Consider the following 22,457-nt stretch of genomic DNA (forward strand, 5'->3'; position numbering starts at 1 on the left):
TTGGTCACTTAGTGTATGGTGTATTTCCTAAATCCAGGCACTGGATGCATTATCCCATTTAATACTCTCTCTTCCTCTGTGGTTTCCCCCATTTTCCTGATGAGGAAACTGAGGCTGGAGAGGTAAAATGATGTGGCCAAGGCCACACGGTCGGCAGCTGGCCCGCCCAGGCATTTAACCAGCAGGCTGTGCTGCCTTCCATAGGCCTGAATTCAAATCCTGATTTTGCCCTTTACTCCTGGGAAACCGTGAGGCAAGGCCCAATTCTTCTGTGATTTTCAGTTTCCCCATCAGTAAATTGAGACGTGGACAACCTACCTGGAGCAGGCACTGCTCCCCTCCTTGCCCTTGAACCCCGGCCCTACCCAGAAAGGAACAGAGCAGCGCCAAGAGATGAAGTCAGTCCAGGCCAACCTGGTTCCTCTCTTTCAGGGACATGGGTAGTCTGGGCCACTTCTGGCCAACGGACACGATGAAGGATGTCTGCTGGTGGATGTTGGGAGCAATTCTTCCCCCAGAGAAGAGAGAGGCATAGGCACAGGAAGAGAAGGGCCTTCTGCCTGCCCGCCACACTTCCACTCTGCTTTGGACGCAGCCGTGAGAGGATGTGATGGCAGGAGCAGCAGCTGCCATTCTGCAGCTGTGAAGCAACGAGCCTGAGACAAAAGCCAGCCAGAAGAAGGACAGACTCACCAGCAAACCACACCTGGAGCCACCAAGCCCTACACCTGAGGCATCCCATAGCCTGGACATTCGGCCCAGACAACCACTGCTTCATGGACTTCAGATCTTACGTTATCTCCTCAGTGAGGCCTTCCCTGCCCCTCTCTAGAATCACCCCACTCATCAGTGTCCCCCATGCCCTTTTCTTGCTTATCCCATTTACTACACACTACACCTCACTTATTTTAACACACACACACACACGCGCGAACATAATAAGCTTTGGAAGGAGGTTGTCCTTGGCTGCCGACTGCTGTATTCCCAATACTCAAAACGGTTTTTGGCCCACTGTAGGTATTCAATAAACGTTTCAGGATGAAGAGATATGAGAGGTCACCTGCGTCTCGCTGGCATTCGATAAACGATGGTGGTTACTGGAATTAATGACCACGCTTCGGGCACTGCTGTGCTCTACACTTATGCACACGATTACTGATCCCTGAACAGTCCCTCATGCCTGCCGGGACTATCCCCAATCTTGTGGACAGGGAGGCTTCGGTGACCAACCCAAGGTGAAGTGACTTGTCTAAGGTCACACAATCAGGAAGTTCAGAAACCAGGCTTCAACCCCAGGCCCAAAGGCCCTGCTCACCCTGCACCAGGTTAGGTCCCGGCCTGAGTCAAGGGGCAGATTGCGTCCTGTGTCTGTGGCTGCTGAAGTGAGTCTGGAGAGCTGCTACCTGGTCTGATGGCTCGGCATGGCGTGGCGGCCGAGGGATGAAGAAGGCACCACAGTGGAACGGGACTTGCCCATTTGCTCAGGGGCAAACGACCCAGGAGGGTGACACTTGAACCTTACCATTGGCTGCTTCTGCCCCCATCATTCCCCTGAATGAATCCCAGGTGCTGACCAAGGCTGCTGGTGCGGGGAGCAGCCGGAGGGGGCCTCGGCTGAGGCCGTGTGCAGGCCAGCCCTGAAGAGGTGGAGCCAGAGGACAGCAGAGGACAGCAGTGGAGGCAGGGGAACTCTTCCCCGTCAGGCACCAGGAGGTGCCCACCAGGACAGGACTCAGGATCTGAGGACAATGCGGCCCCACCCCTCGCAGGCTGTGTGGTCTGCAGCAATGCGTTCAGCCTTTCTGCACCTCCATTCTTCCATCTGGAAAATGGGAATATTGGTACCAGCTGCAAAGACAGATTTAGCTTAAGAGTCAAATGATTTGGGGCACCTGGGTGGCTCAGCTGGTTAAGCATCCAACTCTTTTCTTTTTTTTTAACTTTATTTATTTTTGAGAGAGAGAGAGAGAGAACATGAGCAGAGAGGGGCAGAGAGAGAGGGAGACACAGAATCCGAAGCAGGCTCCAGGCTCGGAGCTGTCAGCACAGAGCCCGACGCGGGGCGTGAACTCACAAGCCGTTGAGATCATGACCTGAGCTGAGGTCGGACACTGACTGAGCCACCCAGGCTCTCTAAGCATCCGACTCTTGATCTCAGCTCAGATCATGATCTTGCAGTTCATGAGTTCAAACCCCCCATCGGGCTCTGTGCTGAGGGTGCAGTGCCTGCTTGGGATTCTGTCTCTCTTTCTCTCTGCCCCTCGCCTTCTTGTGTTCTCTCTCTGTAAAAGAGGCAGATGATTCTACGAAACCTCATCGAAATCGGAAAATGCCAGTGCGGAGGAAAACTGCTGGGATATTGGGGTTCCCTCGCGCTGGTTCTGATGTCCATCACCCAACTGATAACCCTTCTCCAAGAAAAGGTGGTGACAGAACGTACGTGTGGCCTGTGGAAACAGCAGAAGCAGGAGAAAGAGCCTTCCTCTGAAAGCCCTGCTCCTGTTTCCGTGGGGTGTTCCTGCATGTGCCCTCCCGGAGCGACTGCCCCTTCAAACTGAGAACCCAAGAACAGTTCGTTGTGCCCTGAAGCTCAGACTCAAGGGCAGGTAGGTGGGGGGACACCTGCCTCAGAGCAGGACCTGGGAACACTGTGCTCATCCCCTGTGCCCCAGAGACAGCTGGTAACCCACCCCGCTCTCGCTTCCTCTCTCCTGCCACATCCCAGCCCCGTGAGCACTCTCAAACCGTCCTCCGCTTCAAGCCGTTTGAAGGAATGAGCTCATCCCCTGCGTCCAACTCATAAACGATCCCACTGTGAACATCCACACACAGAGAAGGCCATCGGAGCACCGGAACCTTCCCCCAAGGTTTATTTTCCCCCTTGGAAGTTCATCTTGACTAAAACCGGAAACGTCACTTTTGGCTCCAGGGGCTCCTTAGGTTTTGTTTTTACTTCGACCAGTCCCACCCCCTACTTTGAAGATGAGCTTAGCATCCCCTTTCCTTCTCGATCTCATAAAGGTCCTAGCACACATGGGATCAATTTCACCATCCCTCCCCTGCTGCCTGCAGAAAAATGTCCCCTAGGGTGCACAGGCTATCCTAGTCTGTCATCCCAGCCCTGCTGTTCCCCAAGCGTAACTCATACAGGACACCAGTGGTGGGGAGGGGGGTCCCAAGACCCATCTTTTTCTCTCTGCCCTCCTTCCCACTGTCACACCCTTCCCTCTGCCTGGACCACTGTTCCTTCCACTGCTATGTAGCCAAACTTCAAACGCTACCTCCTCCAGGAAGCCTTCCCAAATCTCTGGCTGGCAGGATCTCCCTCCTCTGCACACCACAGCACTCTCCCTATCCCTTTTACAGAGCATATCCCATGAGACCTTGGGCAATGTGCCACTGAGGCACCTCAGCTTGCCTCCTCTGGGCTGCTCACACTGGGGACATGGCACAGGGCAACATTAGGACAGAGGGCTCGGAAAGAGACAGATCTGGCCCTGCCCCTGAACACCAACCACTCCCAGCTGTGTGATGTTGGGCACGTCCTTGCTCTGCTGAGGCACAAAGGTCCACCATGAAGAAGACTGCTCAGGAAAAAAACTCCTACCACCTCACACCCATTAGGATGGCTCCTACCAAAAACAAAACAAAACACAAAAAAACCCCAAAAAACAGAAAATAACAAGTGTGGGTAAGGATGTGGAGAAACTGGAACCCTCATGTACTGTTGGCAGGAACGTAAACTGGTACAGCCACTGTGGATAACGGTACGGTAGTTCTGCAAAACATTAGAAATATGATTACCATGTGCTCCAGCAACACTTCGGAGAACTGTGGCTTTACGCCCTGCCCCTAAACCATTTTTCAGTTTTCAAGTGGGGTTCAGCTAACCGGGAAAGAACTCCAAAGTGTAAGGCCTGGAGGGCTGCTGAGCTCGGATGAGTGTCACCTCCCCTGTGGGTGAAGGAGAGGTGACAGAGACAAAGAATGTGCCTTTTCTCCCTGGAGACTGATGGGTTGGGCACCAGCCCCCAAGGGCACACGCCAGAGGCAGCTCTTCAGATCGCAACAAAAATAGCAACTTGGGAAGCAGGTGGCCACACCCTCCCCTGTAACTTTGCAGAGAACGGCGTGCCAAGGTCTGATCCCACAGGATTCAAACCCAGCAAACATTACTGACCTTCAGTCTACCATGCACCCGGCGGCTGGCAAGGCGTTTTCGTTTTAATTCACTCGTTCATATAATAAACACCGAGCACCTACACTGTGCCAGGCACTGATCCAGGCCCTACGAGTGTGCCAGGGCGTGGAACCAAGGTCCTTACTGCCACGGAGTTTACACAGTGGTGGGGAGAGTAGCCCCTGCCCCTACCATTGTTTCCAATGGAAACAATAGCTCAGAGCGCTTATGTAACTTGCCCAAGGTCACACAGCTGGCAAGCTGCGGAGCCGGGATTTGAATCCAGGTGGCCTGGCTCCAGTGTCTCACCCTCCCTGTCACACTCACGCTAACCCATTTAACCCCCCACAACAAATGTGTTCCGGTTTATTAGAGCTGTGGCAGCTAGGGTATTCCAGAACAGGAGCCTAGAACAATAGCAATGCTGTCTGCCCCCTGCCCCCTGCCCCTATTCACCTCTGAGGACACGACAGTAACGTGAGAGCAGATGGGTCTGATTCCCAGAGAGTTACATATTTTCTTCCCTTCTGTTCCTTCCCTCAGCCTCTCCGGACGGCTCGGCTCTCACGCTTCAGCATGGAGAACAGCGTTGCTCGGAAAGGCTGCAACGTCACAGCCAGCTTTGGAGGGCAGCTTAGGTGGCTTTCACAAGTAATTCTGCAACATGTGGGATTTTTCACATCACTACTGCACTGGGAACTTGTTTCCCTGGAAGGCGTGTGTCCCCTGGGGCTGGGGGTGAGGAGTTTTGAAGTTTGGCATGGGAAGTCTAGGAGTCTGGTCACGGTGATTTGGAGTAGAGACGAGGACAGCGGAGAGAAGAGAGTCAGAGCCGGCCAAACTCCAGGCACAGGGAACAGAAGTGCGGGCCGCAGAGAGATTTCCCCACATCCCTCTCAACAGGAAATAGGGATTTCCATGCTACATCGGCAAGAAGAAGAACAGAAGGGAGGGTGGAAGCTTATCTGGAGCTACAGGGTCTGTGAAGGCCACTCTGCTGTGGTCCAGGGTATTTCCTGCCTCCTGAGGCCTCTGGATCCCTGGAGCACAATTCTCTAAGTCTCTGCCTTCCACATTCCTATGTAAGTTATTCTAAGACTCCTAGGGGGTACCTCATCTCCTTCCAGCCCTCCTACCTGCTCAATTCCAGTGACAGGGCCCTCTTGCTAAGCACCCTTCTTGCTAAGCCTTGAGGACGTGGGCTGGTTTCCACCTCAGGGCCTTTGCACATGCTGTCCTTGCTACCTGGGATTTTCAGCCCCCAGAATACATGGCAGCTCTTTCTTCCCCCCACAGGTCTCAGCTCAGAATCATCTCCTCAGAGAGGCACTCCCTGACCACCACATCTGAAGCAGTGCCTCCCTCTCCTTCACTCTCTACTCCTCTCTCCTGATTTTACTCTCTTCCATCATTCTTCACCATCGTAATGATCTTGTTCGCTTATGCTCCTTTCTGGATCACTGTCTCACTCCTCCCATGAACTCTAAACTCACTGGAAGCTTCCCCAGAGCAGGGTCTCACCTCTCTTGTCCCTCTCTCTATTCCTCCCTCCCATAACAGCATCAAGCACACCGCAGGTGCTCACTAAGTATGGGGCGACCCGTGGAATGGGTTCTAGTTGCCACAGTACCCTCTGAGTCTCTCTTGGATTCCTCAGCTTTGAAATGTGGATAAGGACAGCTACCCTGCAGGGCAGGGAAGCCATGAGGATTCACCAGGATGCTGTAAGCACAGAACCCAGCACCCATCGGCGCCAGGCCCCACGCAGGGAAAGGGCTCAAGGGGAAGATAAAGCAAGTTCTCTGGCCAACCCTGGAAAGCCGGCCGTGAAAATGACTCAAGGCCACAGGCAGCCTTGCTTTCTCAAGACCGCTGCTGAGCAACACGGATCCCCTGGTGGGGAGGGGTCCGAGCCCACCCGTGCCCACCCACGCTGGCCCCCATGCAGAAGGCCAGGGGGCTCCACCCTGCCACTCATCACCCAGCACAGAAGTCGCGGCCCCCTCTGCCACAGCCTGCATACTGACGTTTGCACAAAGAACACAAAACCTGCTAAGTGAACGCTGTGCTCTTATGGTCAGAAAAGCAGAGCTGAGAAAAAGAGTCTCCAGATGGAAGCCTTGCTTGGCCCGGAGCCCCAAGGCACGCGGCCTCCAGGCTGTCAGGGTCGAGGTCCTAAAACATGGGACGAGCTGCCTGCAGGAGTTACATTCTTGGTCTCAGGAGCAACCATGGGGTGCAACGCAAACAGCATCCAGAACAAAGTTTAAGAACTTAGAGGAATCATCTCTCCGTCTTTTTTTTTTTTTTTAAACAGTTAAGCTGTGAGAGAAGGAGGGCTTTGGGAGGGGGCCTCTGTTGATGCCCCTGCTCCCCTTCTTCTGGGCAACCATCCTGCCACCACCTGCCATAGTCTTGGTGGTCCTGTCAGTCAAAGTGCCCCGCCCTCCCCAGCAGCCAATCAGGCGCTCCCTCCCTGGGCTACTCATCTGCAGGGGAAGGAGGCAGAGAAGTGACCTAGTGGGAATCCCTTCCCTCTGGGAGGCTACACCCTGAGTCCCTGCCCACATCCTTCCAGTAAATACTCGCTCTGTACAAGGTGACCAGCACCAGCTTCTGTTCTTTACAACCCAAGACCCACAGCTGCAAAAGGCGTGCTGAGGAGCCTAGAGTCCTGGCAGCTGCCTGTGCCCATGCACCTGGGTCTGGACCAGTGAGAAGTTAAACTGTGTCTAACTGAAACGGTCTGAGCTGTCTCTCCTCCCGTTTCCGCTCCAGGGGCTAGGGTGGGGCAGCTTCAACCATCAGAAGGGCCAAGCTCCCAGAGGGTGACGATGGAGGGAATCTGGGTCCCGGAATAAGACGTGGAGCAGAGCGGCGGCACCCGGCCAGACTGTCCCCTCTGTTCTGTGTCAGGGAGAAATAAAGGATCCCATTTAAGTTACAGTCTTTGGGCTCCTTGGTTGCAGGATCTTAGCCTGCATCAGAATATACACTGCACAGGTCAAAAAGAGAAGAAAACACGATGAAACCCTTCAGGGGGCTTGAGAGCAGGACAGAGACTCGAGAGAACCAAGCTCCTGTGTCCAGCCTCCGAGAAGCTTCCCTGTTCTGGGTCTGGTCAGGAGAACGGGGTTTCGAGGGGGCCAGCCTCCCCCACCGGCCCTCCATGCCCAGCCAGCTTGCCAGGGCCATCACCGGGCAGCTCACCTTTTTCTCATCCTCGCCTTGCAGGAGGTTCAGGGTGCTCCTCGAGTCACCCTCGCACTGCCTCAGGGTGCTGCCGTGGGTCTGGGGCAGGCCTGAGGGCGGGGAGATGCTGCGGCCCTGGGGGTCCACCCAGGTGTAGATGTGGTTGGTGACATAGCCCCCGGGGATGCGCCCCGCTGAGTACACAGACAGCACCAGCTTCTTGGAGCCCTTCAGAGCCTAGAGAGAGAGAGAGAGAGAGAGAGAGAGAGAGAGGGATATGTGAGTCAGCAGGAAGGGGGGCAATGAGGGGGGGGCAATGAGGGCCCACCCTCCCCACACCCAGAACTTACTTCTCTCAGGACCCCATGCATGGAGGAGGAGGCCAACCCCCGAGACCCTTTTTTTTTTTTCTCTAGCTCTCAGTTTTTGTCCTATGGAGACATCTGTCCCACCCCTGCCTTGAAGTGGTCCAAACATAAGAAATACGATCTCTCAGCACAGCTGTGCAGAAGAGTTAACACAGCAGGCTGAACACTGCATCCTTAGGAAGCCCTGCTTGGCTGGCATCTGGGAACCTGGATTCTGAGTGTTCCTCCTATTCCCTAATGGATAAGACTGGCTCACCATGCCTGGGCTACTTGCAAACTATGGGGAGAGAGGGGGGTTCTGGAATGTGGGTCCAGGCAGAGGGGACCTATGTGACCAGATCCCAATAAAAACCCTGACACTGAGTCTCTATGAGCATCTGGGGAGACAACATTTCACAGTTCATTCCGTGCTCATCCTTCAGCGAAGGGAGACTCAGAAGCTTGTGCCTGGTTTCCTACAGGCTTTGCCCCCTGCACCTGCTCCCTGTGTTCATTTTGCTGTGTATCCTTTTGCTGTAATAAATCTTAGCCACAAGCACAACTATACGCTGAACGTGTGAGCCCTCACGGAACCCGGGCGGTGGTCTTAATGACCCCGACAAGACAGTCAAGAGATAAAACTATGGATAATGAGAGCTAAACATTTATAAAGAGCCTGTCTGTGCAAAACACCCTGTTCAGTGCCCCACATGCTTTTATCTCCTGAAATCCTCATGGAATCCAATCTTCTTGGGAGAGAGACCCATTACTCAGATGAAGAAACAGAGGGAAACCACCTGTCCACATAGCTAGCGAGGGGCTCCTTTTCCACAGCAACTAGTTTTGAGCGTGGATACCACCTTTATTCCACATTTTCTGATCTGGGGATGGAACCACCACATGGAAAGGTGAGCCCGGACTCTGTGTCCAGGCTGGAAGCCGAGACTGGCCATCCTCCTTTCCCACAGCGTACCTGGAGCTGAGATGAAGCCGTTTATGCAGGGACAGTCACTTAGCACCCGGATTAACAGCAAACCCTGCAACTGGGGGGGCTGTGTGAGCAAACTGACAGTAACCTGCACACACGGAGCCCATGCTGGCATTATAACCACATTCTAAAAGTATCACAGAGAGTTTGTAATGCTGTGGATATGTGCTCTGTTGTACTGCGAGGTGGGGCCGAAAGGACACAAATTGTATCTTACCGTATGACCTCAGTTATGTTAAGATAAAAATCACACAGGAGTAATGGTGCCAAAATGCCAATTGTGTGTCTCTCTAGGCGGCAGGATTATGGGCAGTTATTATTCTGTCCTTCCCGTTTCTCAATATTCCCTGCAAGTTCCAGAATGAGGATACGTTGCTTTTGATAGAAAGTCCAAAAAGGGGGAGCGGAGTGCTTCGCTTTCTGACCCCCCCAAGCTTGCCCGAATGGGTCCCGTACTGCATTCTGCAGACTCCCCAGTACTCTGGACAAAGGGGGCCAAGAAAAGAGCTTTCCAGTGCAGCAGGGAGCCCTGGCGGGACAGCCTCTGCTGGAGGAGGAAGGTTAGGCCGGGAGGTTCCAGGTCCCTTAACTCCACAGCTAAATGCCAGTCCCTGGTGGAGGCATAATGAGAGGATGGCAACTGTCCAAAAGGCTGCTTTTAAAAAAGATTTCTGAGAAGATGAGCAGGGAGAGATTTCGTGCTCTTTTAGCATTCCCGGGGACTCCCTTGACAGAACAGCTGGGAGGATAAAACCTGTGTTAAATTCTAGGGGGCAGGATGGAGAGGCTATCGAGCAAGCAGGCTTCTGGGGGGGGAGGGTCACAGGGCAGGAGCTGCCTCAGCAGGACCCTCTGAGGCCACCTTGCCTTCCTGACCCCTCTCCCCTGCCCAGGGCTCCCTCCTCCACCAGGGCGCTGCTGGCTGGGGGCCGGTCCAACTGGCCTGCCTCTTCTCTGCTCCCTCCCCTGACACACTGTGAGGCCAGGCCTACCATTCACTTGTGAGCCCCACCATTCGCTCCACAAGCGTTGACTGAGTACCATGTGCCAGGCCCAGAGAGAACAAGTGGGCACATCCTCATGGCTCCTGCAGCCTGCTTCGCTCAGCAGGGCCTCAGAAAAGCCTGGTTGACCTGACGGGGTGAGAAAGTGCATATGTGGGCCCAGAAGAAACTGTAATATGCACAGGCACTGTCCTGCGGCCACCTCACTCGTCTGATGTAGACGACTGGGCCAGAATCGGAAATGCAAGGGAAAGGAACAGAAACTGTGGACTGATGCAGAACTGCATTGAAGCCATACGTCTCTCACTTGTTAGTCATGAGTCCTTGGGCTGGCGCCTCCTCTTTCCAAGCAGCGCCATGAAAGAACAATACCCACTTCTCAGGGTCCGCGGGGATTCAATGAGACCATGTGCATGAGGTCTGGAGCCTTTGCACACAGTAGGAGCTCTGTAAGTGGCAGAGCTCCCGCTCGCCTCTCTTCCCGGAGCATCTGCATCGAGAAGGGAAACCAGGTGCAGAAAAGCTTTGTCCAGGGACTTACACAAGAAGCGGGGAGGCGTGGAGCACGATATGTGTTCTGTACCTCTGGCAAGAGTGGAATTCTCTTGGTCAGTTCTATAAATAGGCAAGCAGCAACCTTGAGAACGGAGAGGAGGTTAATGCCTTTGATGAGAATGCCACAGAGAGCTGGCACCAGGGAGGGCCTGGGGGGCGGTCACCGAATCTCCTGCGCTGCCTGCCTCCAGTGGTTTACAAAAGGGGACCCTGGGATCCCAACATGGGAAGGGACAGAGAGGGCACAAATACAAAACACACAGCCAAGTTCCAAGAGGCCAGCCTTGGGCAAGCCCCCCGCCCTATGAACCTCAGTTTCCCCATCACAAGACTGGGGCCAGAAATTCTGATGGCCACTCAAGCTTCGACCATCCCAGAACCTCTGATGTTGGCCTTTTGGGTAAATGTGGGCTTCCAGTGGGTCCTGGAGAACAAGAGTATCATCCTCCACTGCTGCCTTCTTTATTTTTTTCTGGTAAAACCGAACAAAAACAAGATTCCCGAAACAGCACTCGTGACATCTGAACAGGCTCTCGGAATATGGTCTGGGTGCAGTGACCATTGGAAGCTGCACAAACAGCTCCACCCACTGCCCTTTTTAGCTAAAACCTGAATGTGTCATGCGGGGAAGGCAAGAGGGTGGAGGATGGTCTGAGAAGCTGGTTTCTGTCTTCTTAAGGCCTCTTTGTCTCCATTTTTACAACCAACCACTTGCTTGTTTTTAAGAGTGGCTTTGAAGGAGCGTCTGGGTGGCTCAGTCAGCTGGGCACCCAGCTTCGGTTCAGGTCATGATCTCGCGGTTCGTGGGTTCGAGCCCCATGTCGGGCTCTGTGCTGACAGCTGGGAGACTGGAGCCTGCTTGGGATTCTGTGTCTCCCTCTCTCTCTGCCCCTCCTCCTCCACTCTCACTCTGTCTCTCAAACATAAATAAATGTCAACAAAAGTTGTTTTTTTTTTTAAATAGAGTGGCTTTGAACCGAGAAGTGAATTCCTAAAGAAAGCTGGCTGATGAGTGCTCCCCGGCTAAGCTGTGCACCCGCTCCCCACACGCACTGCCACCACCACCTCGTGCACCAGGCCATTCGTCTCACAAAAGAACTAGCAGATTCTCTGGCCACAGTGAACCTCCACAGCAAGCAGCTTAGGGGGCAGAGGAAATTAGAAAGAGCTCCTGCTGTGAAACAGAGACCCAGGCGTGTCCCCGTTGCACCACTGGCTTCCTGGCTGGTCCTGGGTGGTCGGGGGCTATGTCTCCTCTCACTGAGCGTCGGTTTTGCCAACCGGCCGTGAGCAGGCTGAACTCACTAATTGCTGAGGTCCTGCCCCAGTATTAAACTTTAATGTCTTCTGGTTAGTGGCTACATTCTAGAAGAAAAGGTTGTATTCACCCACGTGACGGTCATGAGTCATGGCCGCAGAGAGATGCAGGGACAGAGCCCCGCCCTCAGCACGCCCCGTTTAAGGAGTACTCAAGAGTGCGCTGGCTGAGGTTGCTCCCAGGTCCTTGAACCAGATCTTGAGACTGGGGGCTCTGAGGTTCCCTACCAGTTGGAAGGGACCACGAGGGTTTAAGAAAACACCAGAAGGACAGATGCAGCATCCGGTGTGGCAGGATGCACACTGCACCTCAGCACTGTCATCGGCAGCAGGGGACCTCCCAAGGGACCTGAGGGCTGGGGAGACGGTCTCCAGTGAGACGGTGGCTGTGTGTCTCTGATCTGGCAGGTGCCGCAAGTCCTGTGCGACACCCGACTTAAAGCAACCCGCATGCTCTGCCTGTGCCAGTTGGGGACTGTCAGCCATGTCCCTCTCCTGCGTGGTGACCCCCAGAATCAGCCAGTCTCCTAAACCAACTGCTCATTAGCTGTGTCACCCCACACAAGTTCCCGAACCTCTCTGTTCATCTGTTTCTCTCCTATCAAATGAAGATCATAATGCCACTCTCTCTTTAGGTAGAGGAGCCCGACAGCACCGTGCCTGTCACCGAAGAGTTCAAGGAGCTGTGGCTAAAAAGAAAAAAAAAAAAAAAAGTGAGATCTAGGGAGAGTCCACCATAAGCAGCAGGGTCATGAGAGCAGTCTCCTCCCACACTTGTCACCACGAGTTTGCTGGTAAAACTTGACCTGGGGCTTGCGAGTCAGATCATAGCGAAATCTCCATCTGACCCAGCAGATGGCGTGGCTCAGATACTATCCATCACCAGATGACTGTGGAGGCAGCATGTTATGATTCTGGAAATGTAAATTATATGTGTATGTCTTCAAACTTAATAACTTGCTACTTGGATTAATGCTCTCAGGAGGCAAATTTGCCTCACTCAGCTCTTCAGAGCTGACTATCAAACCCCAACATCACAGACCAAGCGACGCGATTCTCCGCTCAGCAGAGAACAGAGAAATAGACTGGAGATGGTCACAGTATGAGGGGACCAAGGGTTGTGTGTTAACACGGCAGATGTGTGTATGATCCTGTGTTCAAAAACACACACTAAAGTGCAAGTGTGAACTGGACCACAAGGTCACAGGACAATCAGACGACTGTCCTCAGGGGCATGTACAAAGGAAGTCTTCTAGAACAGTCTCAAGTAAGGGCACATCACAGTGAGTCATGCAGCTTATCTCAGGACACAGACCTCGAGGGGCAAAGTTTTCTCTTCTAAGGGACAGAAATGCCCCACCTCCGGAGGGGGGAGCTGGTCTAAGACCCAGGTTCAGGTTCGTCATCAGGAAGAGAGAAAAGGATGATGCGTGCCTGCTCTTCCTGACCCCACCTTGGTCAGCCGGGGCTTTGGGTTCAGACTCACTGGGCACCAACCCTGACTCTGCTGTTGACTTGCTGTGTGACACAGCAAAGTACCTTACCTCTCTGTGCCTATTCCTGCATTTATTATTTTTTTTCAAGTTTATTTATTTATTTTGAGATGGAGGGGGAGGGGCAGAGAAAGAGGGGGAAAGAGAGAACCCCGCAGGCTCTGCAGTGAGATCCCAAGCAGGGGATCAAAGAGAGAGATCCCAAGCAGGCTCCACGAGGGGCTTGAGCCCACAAACCCTAAGATCATGACCTGAGGTGAAATCAAGATACTTAGCTGGCTGAGCTGCTTGTTTCTGCATTTAAAATGCAACTACTGGGGCACCTGGGTGGCTCAGTCGGTTAAGTGTCCAACTTCGGCTCAGGTCATGATCTCACTGTTCATGAGTTCAAGCCCCGCGTCAGGCTCCGTGCTGACAGCTCAGAGCCTGGAGCCTGCTTCAGATTCTGTGTCTCTCTCTCTCTCTACTCCTCCCCTACTCACACGCTGTCTCTCTCTCTCTCTCTCAAAAATAAATAAAGATTAAAGAAAAAAAAACTACTTAAAAAATAAAATGCAACTATTGTAAGCATTATTAAGATAATGTAGGGGTGCCTGGCTGACTCAGTCAGAGGAGCATGGGACTCTTGATCTCTGGCCGTGAGTTTGAGCCCCATGTCGGGTGTAGAGATTATTTAAATAAATAAAACCTCAAAAAAAGATAACGAAGAGTGTCTACATATAGTATATAGCACCTGGCACATAGTAGGTACTAAATGTGAATTTTCTTCCTGAGTTTCCCAGCTCCTTCTCCCAAACACAAACCCCAGAATTCTCTCAAGTTCTCATCTACATGGACACAAATACACCAGCAGCTCTAGCCTCCCTCTCACAACCTCCCTCATCTTCCTTTAATCCACGCTTCTTCCTATCTGCCCTGCCTTTGACATTCAGCCCGTTTCCCCACACCTCCAGGAAACCTCTCTGGGTTGCGACCAACTCTCCTCCTCCAAGAGCGCCCAGCGCACTTCGACGTTTTCGTTGCCATGTATATGACAGACGCTGTATCACCTTCATACATCCTGTCTCTTCAGCAGCAAAATACATTCCTAGAGGCACACTGCATGCTCTGTTTTCTTTATAACCTCTTCCAACAAGATATTTATTGAGCTTTCGAAATGCCACGCAGCCCCAGGGAATCTGTTCAAATGAGGCCACGGAAAGATCAGTGTCCTAGACCAGGGCTCAGGCAGCCTTATCGTGCTTCTCCACGCTCATGTGAGCACACACACCTCGGGCACAGCACACGTGGAATTTGATGAGACCAGCAAAAGGGTGGCTGGGACCCACAGCTCCAGAGCCAAGCTACAGAGATTCCCCTCCCGGCTCTGTCACCTGCCAATGGCAACCCTGGGCAGGTCACCAGTCCGTGCCCCAGCTTCCGGGAAGAGTGGTATTCTATCACAGGGTGGTTCTGAAGATAATGAGTTTGTACCCATGAAGTGTTTAATGCCTGGAACACAGGTCAGGGCTGCAAAGGGTTAGGTGGGATTATTATAGGGAATCTAGAGGGGAAGTCTCATCCCAGCATCCATGATGACCACTGTGCGTTCCTCCCGAATGTTCTGTGCATTTCATACACGTACAAGACTACTGTTGAGTGATGTTTACATAAACTGACTTACGCTGAACTTTTCGTCAGCGTGTTTTTTTCCCAGCTAAAAAGATGTGTTTGGAGGATCTTTCCTCGCCAGTTCAATGACCTTAAGCTCATTTCTTTCTGCACAACGGCACATTCCCTGGCAGAGATGCACCACCGCTGAATTCTCACTCCTCTATTGTTGCACAGTTAAGTTGTTTCTCACTTTTTGCCAGTGCAAACAAAGCTGCGATAACATACTTTTTCATGCATCTTGAAGCACACGTGTGTCTAATTCTCTAGATGGGAGATGAGTGGAATCCTTGAGGCAGGGGGCAGTGCATCCTTTTTCATATGCAGCTACGTCCCTCCCTGTTGTAGTTCCTACAAGCACCTGCAGGGGCAGCACTATGACATCTGTGCCTATAGAAGGCCTGAGATCCCCTGTCCCCAGGGGCTGTGGATGGGACTGGATGGGGCTTTCCAAAGTACTTTTCCAAAAGTAGAGCTCACTCTGGTGCAGGGACCCACTCTCCTGCATGCTTTCTTCCACAGGCCCCAGAGATCTCCCAGTTAAGGCAAACCTTGGCTCTATTTTCCAACTGCACCTGGAAACTAGAGAATGGCAAGGCACTAACATGAAAAGATATCTTAGGGTGAGGATCTCCCACCCCCAAGAGTTTTTCAGTGAAAGGTATACCCACTAGAAAGCCATTCCCAAATAAATTTCTATCTCTTCCTGGCTCTGAGACTGTAGACAATTTACTTAAGCCCTCGGGCTTCAGCTCTGTCACCTGTTGAAAGGGGCTACTAATGCCTAGTCTTACGGAGCTGCTCTGGGGACAAAATGAGGGCCGGCGAGACAACGTACACAAAGCATGTAGCATTCAGGATGGTGTGTAGCAGGTGCCAAAAAACGTGGCTAATACTATTGGTAATAGCCAAATTACAGGGATGGTCACACATTTTATTCTTCCCATTGCATGGATGAGGAAAGAGAGTCTAGGTGGGGGCGTGTCTCACGCAAGGTCACAAAGAGGACAAGAGGCAGGACTTGGATTTGAATCTCGGACTTTCCAAACCTGTGCCTCTCTCACCAGCAGTGCTAGGGGGTTCCGATTCACAGGGCCAACCCTCTGTCTTGGCCTCCCAAGACGGACAAGGAGAGGGTCTGAGGAGGGGGTGTGGGACTTGCAGGCTTTGAACAAGTGAGAGCCCCTGAACTCTTGAACCCTGAGCTGGTGCCAGGGACGGTCATGTGGGCTAGAAAGACCCTCCCGATTCAGCCCCACTTTGAGGGAGGACAGAAGTTAATGGTGCGGACTCTCTGCCCCAGGGGAGTCTTCTAATGTCATGAGAAAGCAAAGCCCTAATTAGCCCTGTCTTCAGACCTCCTTCTCTCTGCATCACATTTTTATCTGTGTTAATTACCTCTTACAGGGCCCACTAACTGCAACAGCTTCGCAGCCTCTAAAATCGGTCTCTGCTGAGCAGCCAGGACATCCTTTTAAAATGCAAGCGGACCCTACCCCTTCCCTGCCCAGCCTCTCCCATCGTTTCTGATGTAAAATGCCAACTCCTCGCAGTGTGTCTCAGGCCTGTGCGGCTGGCCCTGCTGCCTGGCCAGCCTCGTCTCCTGACCATCCACTGGCCTTGCTTCCAGCATCAAATGCTCCACGTTAGTGGCACTTCTGCTCCCTACCTCTCAAACTACGTATCTCAACATACTTACATGGTGATTGTTTTATTTATATGCTTCTCAGTAGATACAGAAGTCAGGGGATTCTTCTGTTTGGGTCACAGATGTGTCAATAGATACGAAAGACGGGACATCATGGGTGATTCCACATAAAATGAAAGACAATGAAAGGAGGCGCCTGGGTGGCTCAGTTGGTTAAGCGTCTGACTTTGGCTTAGGTCATGATCCTGCGGATCATGAGTTCAAGCCCTATGTCAGGCTCTATGCTGACATCCTGGAGCCTGCTTCAGATTCTGTGTCTCCTTCTCTCTCTGCCCCTTGCCTGCTCACTTTCTCTTTCTCTCACTCTCAAAAATAAAGATTAAAAAAAATAAAAATAAATGAGAGACTGTGAAGAAGTACAATTGAAATTGCCTTCCTCCTGAAATTAATTGCCTTCCTTTATTTTCTTTTCATTGCCTTCCTTTTAAGATTGACTGCCAAGGAAGCATTTTGCCTCTCCTGAAATACTATGAAATTCTCCAGTGGAATCTAAACAATGCATGGATTTCCCTTTTTGCTTTGGTTGCTAGGAGGCTCACGCTTCCATTTAAATATGAAATACTATTCCTATTAAAGGCAACACACACACACACACACACACACACACACACACACACACACTTTCCAATACGGTTTCTGATCTCTCTGCCTTTTTCATGATGTACCTTTTAGGTTAAATCATTCGATTATTTCCGAAGTAGGAAAAAATATTAATTACAAATATATTAACAAGAAGGTAAGTAGGATGTGTAAAATTCGAAGAGGATGTTAAACCACACCAATCATATAGGAGGAGCTCAATAAAACAATTGCCAAGTGAACGAATGAATGCTGAAATATGTCTCAAGGATCAGACACCTTATACACAGAGTTGGAGGCAGGGATATTTTTCACAGATGCTTGGGCAATAACTCTGCTTTCTCATTCTATTCTCTTCCTCCACTCCCCAGAAATACTTTGCTGCTGCTAACTTTGGTCTAAGAATCATGTTATTTAAAAACATTCCCTTAAATAAAAGTTCAAAAACTGGTAGTTTATACTCTTCTGGAATGTTGACCTAAGGGGGCAGTGGTATTCTGAGAACGCACTGTATCTCAAAGAACGGTGGCATCATTTTGGTGTCCCTGACAGCTGTGTGCCCATCACGAGGCCAGGATCTGGGGCGAAGCTTGCCACCGTGTGGCTCACCTGCTCTGGCTCTTTGTGGCCACCTCACCTCTTTGATCATCCTGGGGGAAATCAATTTGGATGGCGAAGCAGCTGTGGGAACCCATCCAAGACCCGTTCCCTGAGATAGAGCTCAACATAAGGATCGTGAAACAACCCAGCAACATATGCATGAAGCAAGAATAAGCAGAAGCAGGTTATCCAACCATCGAGGAATATGAATGTACAGAAATAAAGGCCAGGGGAGAGGGCAGAGAAATGATGGCTGGTTAGGAGAGTGAGGTAATCAGCATCTTCTTTTCTCCTTTCCAGTTGTTTTTTTTTTTTTTTAACGTTTCAATTTGCCTTTAATTGGGGCCTTACAAAGTAGATTTCAAAAAATCAACTGTTCATTCCCTCTACTCTCTTTTCTTTATGAGTTTGACCTTCTCCAAAGGCTCTGCGTAAAGAAGGAAACCTTTGCTCCAGTGCTGGGAACACCAGGATCCCAGAGGCTGGAACAGGACCTGACATCTTAAAGCCCCTGATCTCCAGTATCTTTGCTCCGAAATGTCTCCATGAGTCAAGGCTGTGTGAAAAGGAAAAAAACGTGAGGATCAAAGAGAGAAAAGAAAGTGTTGTCCTTGGGGATAACGCTAGGAAAAATTTGCAAGATAGTGACAGAGTGGCCACCCCCTTGCAAAACAACTCAGAAGATGAGGGAGGACAAAGCAGATTCCAGAAAGATATTGATTCCTTTTTAATGCAATTCTTCAATTATCCACTAAGCCTGGCTTTCAGTCTCTTATAATTTAAGTAAATTGCTTTACAAATGTTCTTTTAAATTTGGTCTCTTAATTCTTCTTTTTTTTTTCTTTTGGGAAGAACTAACAAGATTCTAGGAGTCATAAAGGTAATCACTCAAGATGAGCCTCGATGGGCTTCCAATGGAGTTTTTGTGGTCTTGAACCAATGTCCATAGCACATCCATCCATCAGAAAAATCTGTTTATATATCAATATTTTCTTGGTCCATGAGTGGATACATGGATGGGGTGTATTCTCCTTGAGGACACTTAACATTCCTATCCCTCATCACTTTCTGTGCATTCTGTTAACAAGGGATAGGCTTCCAATTTAATTCAGCCTCAGACTGAAGAATCTGAATTCAAGGTGAGTGAATCAATCAGCTATCTAACAGCTACTCCTAACAACCACCTCTTAAAGAAAAAGAACAGAAGACGTAGAAATATGATTAAATGGGCATAGGAAATCAATAAGGTATACACCAAAAAACCAAATGTACATATGTCATATACATATATAATACATTATACATTATATGTTTATAACATTATGCTATATGCTATTTATTATGAATTACCTTATGTGTATACACAGCTATACAAACAATAAACATGCAAGGAAGTTCCAACTTCGCTATTTATACAAATTAAAACAGGATACTTTTTTGTCTATCAGATTGGCAAAAATGGAAAAGAAATATGATATCCAGGGTTGGCAAGCCGGGGAAAAATGAAGCATATCATATATTGCTAAGGTTGGTAGATGGGACTGTAAAATAACAAACTCTTCCCTAAGAACAATCTGGCAACAGCTACCAAAGCCTTAAAAATCTGCCTATACCCTGAGCCAATGCCACCTCTGGAAAGGCAGCACAAATAATTTTTAGAGATGTGCTTACACATTAATGTGCAAGGGTACATTGTCTAAAGCAGCAATATGGACAATGTTTAAAAACGAACTGTCCAACAAGAAGAAATTAGTTAAATCATGCATCTCTTTGCTATGACGTAGCATGCAATCATTAAAAATCATGTTCTAGAAATATTTATCAGTCGTGATACACTGGTGAAACAGACTCAAAATTACATTCAGAATGGCAGTTTTGTAGAAAATTCCCAATACAAATTACACACACAGGCACACAGGGGACTGGAAAGACAGCAATCAAAGTGTCAATAGTGGGGTGCCTGGGTGGCTCAGTCGGTTAAGCATCCAGCTTTGGCTGAGGGCATGATCTCACAGTTCATGAGTTCGAGCCCCACATCAGGTTCTGTGCTGACAGCTCAGAGCCCAGAGCCTGCTTCAGATTCTGTGTCTTCCTTGCTCTCTGTCCCTCCCCTGCTCATGCTCTGCCTCTTGAAAATAAATAAAATGTTAAAAAAAAATTGTCAATAATGATTATTTCTGGGTAGAGCAGATTATTGATGATTTTTCTTTTTTTTTTTTTTTTAGTTTTTTTCCTTTGTGTTTTCCTGGGGTTTCTGAGTTCTCTAAATTGAACCCATGTCTCTCGGGTCATTAACGTACACGCACACACCCACATTTTATTTTAAAAGCCCAGGCAGACTCCTCTACTCCTCCTGTTTCCTATGAACCAAACAAGATGGCCCTTTCTTTGTCCAGTCTGTGACGGGGTTGATGGCCACCAGCCTTTTACATGAGGTCCGGGAGACCATGTGCGCATCTTACGATGCCTACGTGGCAGAAGGCATGGACAGATTCGGAGACTCCGCCGATCAATCAATGAGATGACTTCCTAAGTTACAGGTTTATCCTAATGGGGGTTGAGTGGAGGTCACAGTTAGTCTATTTAGGGAATTTCCACAGACAATGAACAAAATAAAATCCTGACAAAGGTCAGGACCTGGCAAGAGAGATAAGAGAGAGGGAAAAGAAAAAAAAAAAAAAAAGGCAAAGAGTGCCCAGTGTTGCCTCTGAATCTAAAGTCTAGTCACTAAGATGCACAGACCTTGCCCGGGGCAGGGCACTCATGGGCTGGGCTGTCTGGTTACTCCTGAGTTTTCTAACCGAATGGCTACGACGCCATCTCAATAAAGAAAAAAATCAGGGAAGAGATGCACATTTAGTGAAACGTGGCTCTGGCCAGCACTGTGCTAAGCTGCACACCCACCAGAAGGTGGCAATGAGCATGCACTTTGGAGGCCAGAAGCCCTGAGTTCAAATCCAATACTGGTGACTGATCACCTCCTCTGCCCAGTGCTGTTTCCTCTCCCTGGAGGCTGTGCTGGAGAGCTGGTGGGAAGATGCCCATATGGCCCTGGGGGCACAGAGAAGACCGTCCACAGGGGCCACAGTTATTAGTGTGCCCGGTATTATAAGCTTGGAAGCATCTTATGTGCTATGTGTTTTATACCAGGAAGAGTCTTATCTGGTGGGAAAACAGCCCAACCTAGTGGTGTGAACATAGCAGGTAATCATTAAATGTTCAAATTAATCGATGCATCTAGTGCTTTAACATGGCAGTTACCTGCATGACCATTATTATCCTCCTTTTAGAGATGAGGAAATTGAACAGGGAAGGTAAGCAACTTGCCTGCCATTTGACTATCATTCCCATTGTTCCCATTACAACTTTAGCGAAAAGGGAATTGGAGAATCAGTGAGGAGGGCACCTGTTGGGGTGAGCACTGGGTGTTGTATGTAAGTGATGAATCACGGAAATCTATTCCCGAAGCTGAGACCACACTGTAGGTTAGCTAACTTGACAATAAACAAATTTTAAAAAGGAAAAAAAAAAAAAGTATGTTTGAGGCCCCACATGTACAAAGCGGCAGAACCCGGGTTTGAACCCAGAGCATCTGGCCCCAGAGCCCAGCCTGAAGCATCATGGGACGCCGCCTCTCTCTGGCATTCCCTCAAGTCAACAAAACCTGGTTTTAATTCCTAGCTCTGCCACTTCCCACCTTTGTGACAACAGGCAAGTGACAAACTCTTGGCAGTTTTTTTTTTTTTTTTTGCACAAAAAACAACAAAAGTGGTACCTGCTTTGAACCTGATCGGGCTGTCACGAGGTTCAAGTGAGTTCATACATAGAAAGTACTGAGAACACCGTCTGGATTGTGGTAAGCCCTCAAAACCAAAGTTATCATCAGCCGCAGAGCAACTGAAGGAAACACCAGGAGATGTGTAATCTGTGTCACAAGTGAGGCAGGTCACTACGCTGAAGGAGCTTCGAGGGGAGAAGAGAAGGATTCCCGTGGATGGGGTAGCTGAGGGTGGGCGGGCAGGTGTGATGGGAGGACCTCACAGGGGCCGTGGGTGTCAACGGGTGCAGGGAAACAATGCCTTGTTTCAGAGGACGCTGCCTGTCTGGCCAAGGGTGGACTGCACTTAGGGAACAGCCAGAGAAGAGCACTCTCTGCAGGTAAAAGGGCTCGCATCACGGGCAGCCTGGACATCAGCAGGCTCTCGGCTCCACTGCAAGGCACCAGGCAGGGCAAAGCTTGATCAGATACCAATTCAGAAAGCGTGCCCGCCCTCCAGGACGCTGAATGGACTAGTGGGCAGATGAGCAAGACGTGAGACAGACAGACAGCGAGGAGGCCCCTGTGGAAATGTGGTCTGACAGGGGCTGGGGAGGGATCAGGCCTGGAGGGTCTAACTTCACAGGGGCTGGTGCAATCCCCAACGGGGAGACTGCAGAGAAGGGGAGCAAGTCAAGGCTCCTAACTTGGGAAATGTCCACGACTCGTGGGCAAGAGGATGAGGTGCCGTCAGAGGGGTCAGAAATGAGCCAGGACTTCCACAGCAAATAAATGCTATTCCTAATACTGGACAAGAGCTGAAAATGTAAATAAAAGAAGATAAAGACCCCAAAAGGAGGCCCAAATTCTGTTCCAAGAGACAACACGGAAGAGAGGAAGGGAAGAGGGGGAAGAGAGGAAAGATTCTGAGGGCAACCTGAGCATCTCGATTTGAAACCTCAGGACCAAAAGGACTCATGGAAGGAGGAGAGGGCTTAAGAGAGTTTGGGGAAACCTGGGATGGGCTTGCCCCCCTCCCCCAGGAGAAAGAGGAGGAGGCAGGAGAGGGATGAAGGTCACATTGGGC

At 50.4% G+C, this 22,457-nt stretch overlaps 1 protein-coding gene across 1 annotated transcript in view; it reads right to left on the reverse strand.

Moving 5' to 3' along the window:
• The window catches only part of WHRN (whirlin), a 94,845-nt gene that overhangs the window by 61,443 nt on the left and 10,945 nt on the right, over positions 1-22,457 (reverse strand). The window contains exon 2 of the mRNA XM_049637213.1: positions 7,391-7,609. Coding sequence (XP_049493170.1) covers positions 7,391-7,609 — 219 coding nt within the window. The remainder of the gene's footprint in view (positions 1-7,390; positions 7,610-22,457) is intronic.

Source organism: Panthera uncia, chromosome D4, assembly GCF_023721935.1.
Source record: "Panthera uncia isolate 11264 chromosome D4, Puncia_PCG_1.0, whole genome shotgun sequence".
NCBI classification, from domain to species: domain Eukaryota; kingdom Metazoa; phylum Chordata; class Mammalia; order Carnivora; family Felidae; genus Panthera; species Panthera uncia.